Source organism: Thermobia domestica, chromosome 1 (genome assembly GCF_964235325.1).
Source record: "Thermobia domestica chromosome 1, izTheDome1.hap1.1, whole genome shotgun sequence".
NCBI lineage: Eukaryota > Metazoa > Arthropoda > Insecta > Zygentoma > Lepismatidae > Thermobia > Thermobia domestica.
The window spans coordinates 281,046,765-281,049,255 of record NC_137454.1 but is presented as its reverse complement, the minus strand read 5'-3'; the positions used below and the strand labels follow the sequence as shown (position 1 = coordinate 281,049,255).

The 2,491-nt window shown below is 41.5% G+C and overlaps 1 protein-coding gene and 1 pseudogene across 1 annotated transcript; both read right to left on the bottom strand.

Annotated features, from left to right (window-relative positions):
- Window positions 1-505: 505 nt before the first annotated feature.
- LOC145679898 (general transcription factor II-I repeat domain-containing protein 2B-like) lies at window positions 506-1,039 on the bottom strand. Its single transcript, XM_081750414.1, has one exon. It carries the CDS (start codon window positions 1,037-1,039, stop codon window positions 506-508), a length of 534 nt encoding a protein of 177 aa, XP_081606540.1.
- A 21-nt stretch (window positions 1,040-1,060) lies between these two features.
- LOC145679889 (general transcription factor II-I repeat domain-containing protein 2A pseudogene) lies at window positions 1,061-2,266 on the bottom strand (annotated as a pseudogene).
- Window positions 2,267-2,491: the final 225 nt, after the last annotated feature.

The following is a 2,491-nucleotide window of genomic DNA, read 5'->3' as shown; positions in this document are numbered from 1 at the left end:
ATAATAATAATAATATAAGATCGTGTTCGAAATATGTATAATACCTGCTTGAGTTCTGCCGTAAATTGCCACTGGTTGCTAATGTAGGCAAAGAAACAGAGATGAGGAACAATTCGAAAATCAGACTATTTGAGTAGATTTTATTCGAAAATATATTATTCAATTAGAAATCATCCAAATAGTCTATACTTATTAGATTTCCGTAGCTACAAAATAAACATTGTAATAGTTTTTATAACTTACCACAGAAATCCGAGATCGTAGACAGAGGTTCCAAAAGAAAAACACTTGTTGCACATTCCCAAAGGTTGGAAAAATGCAATCACATTTGCCGAAGCGTACTCAAGTATCTTAACGCCACAAGAGACAAATGTCTGACAGTAGCAAATCAAAATTCAAAGCAACAGAACACGAAAACGCACAAAGAGGCCGAATGTGTATAAAATTAGAAACACAGAAAAAAGAAAATACACTATAAACACTAGTAACTAACAAGTGTTTTACTTCAAGCCTTGTTCTCTGAGGCAGATGTACCGCACAATTTCTCCGTAAGTGTCTCTATACGAGGTGATATTGTTTGCACACAGCTTAGACGTAACAAACATTCCAGGTGATGGTTGGACAACGAACTTCTCTGGTTTGATTTCGTCAGTCGCATTTTTGAAAATAATTGCTCACACACATACGTCGAACCAAACATTGACATAATATTGGCAGCATTTCTATGCAGTCGCGGTAATCGACATCGAGGGAAATTCCTATAGAACTCTTGTAAATTCCTTTTCTGATGGAATTTCTCTTTAAATTCCCTGTCGCACACTAAGTCTATAAGTTCCAACTGAACATCAGAAGGAGCGTCTGCAATGTTTGTAGAGAATGGGGTGGCAAATACCCTGAAGCTTATCTCCAAACATTTTATGTTCTGAAATCTGGTTTCAAACTCGTCCTTAAGGCTAAGCAGCAAACTGCGGTAATGAGTAAAGTCAAGTAGTTTACCGGATTCTTGTAAGATGCCTAAGCTGGGAAAGTGAACCAACATCTTCTTTTCAAATTGCTGCGCTCAAAGGGATAGCTTCATTTTGAACGCTTCGACGCGATCGCACATATTTGTAATTAGCAGATGTTGACCCTGCAATGAGAGGTTAAGAGCATTGAGATGAGCAGTTATGTCTGCCAAAAACGCAAGGTTGCATCTCCATTGGTCGTCTTTCAGTTCTGGCACGGAATGATCGTTCATATCGAGAAACATATCAATGTCGTTTAGTAACTGAAAGAACTGGTTTAACAGGTTCCCAAGGCTCAGCCAGCGCACCTCAGTATAATAAGGTATGTCTCCGTTTAGGTCTTCGAGGAAGGATTTAAATTGGCGATGTCTCAGTCCATGTTTTCTGAGGTAGCTGGTGGTACGAACTACAACGTCCATGACATCGTTCATTGTTACACTCTTTGCACACAACTGTTCCTGATGCACCATACAATGAATTCCCCTGATATCATGCGACACCGCAAGCTCTTGCAGTTTTTGTTTTAGTCGCGCCACGAACCCTGCTTCCTTCCCAACCATAGCAGGTGCCCCATCGGTCGCTACAGAAACCAGTGCATTCCACGCAAGGCCTCTATTTTCGACACTTTCTTCAACACACGCAAGAATGTCAGCGCCCGTTGTGGTGTCCTTCATAGGTACTATGTGCAACAGTTCCTCTCGAATCTCCAGATCACTATGTACACCACGAATAAAGATAGCAAGCTGCGCAGTATCTGTAACATCCGTACTTTCGTCGAGCGCCAGGGAAAATGCAATAAACGTTTTCGAAAGTTCCGATAGCTGGCTCAAAACATCATCTACAAGATGTTCTATGCGTCGCGTAATAGTCTGTCGGGAAAGTGGAACCGATTCGAACTGCTGTATTCGAGATGGACAAAAGTCTTTTGCTGATATTACTATACACTCCTTTATTAGGTCTCCGTCTGTGAAAGGGCGCACCCGCACAGAGGCTTCACACGTGCGGGCGTCTTCCTTTTCCGATGTGGCCTTATCCTCTTTCAACTTCTTCAATTCTACTTTGCGAAAATGTCCTTCAAGTTCCCCGTATTGCTCCACGTGATAAGTATTGTAGTGACGTTGAAGGTTGAACTTTTTAAATCCGTGTAATGTTTTAAAGCACACTAAACATTTGGCTACACCGTCATCTTCGACAAAGAGATAATCCTCCTCCCACTGCGTATTGAACTTAAGTGTAGGTGTAGGGCAGCGTCGTTTCGCCATCTTACCGCTTTCAACTCTTTACAACGACTGTGCTCGATACTGGTCTCTATAAGCAGATGTACACAGGGGGAGTTAGTGGCTAGATAACTACCGTATTATGTATCCAGGTGCCAAAACTGGAAGCACGGATGATAGTAGGCTGAGCATAAGTGGCACTAGTCGCTGTCTGCTATACACTAGTAAAGCTGTTTCGCCATGTACTTAATCTTTACTTTTGTTACTACT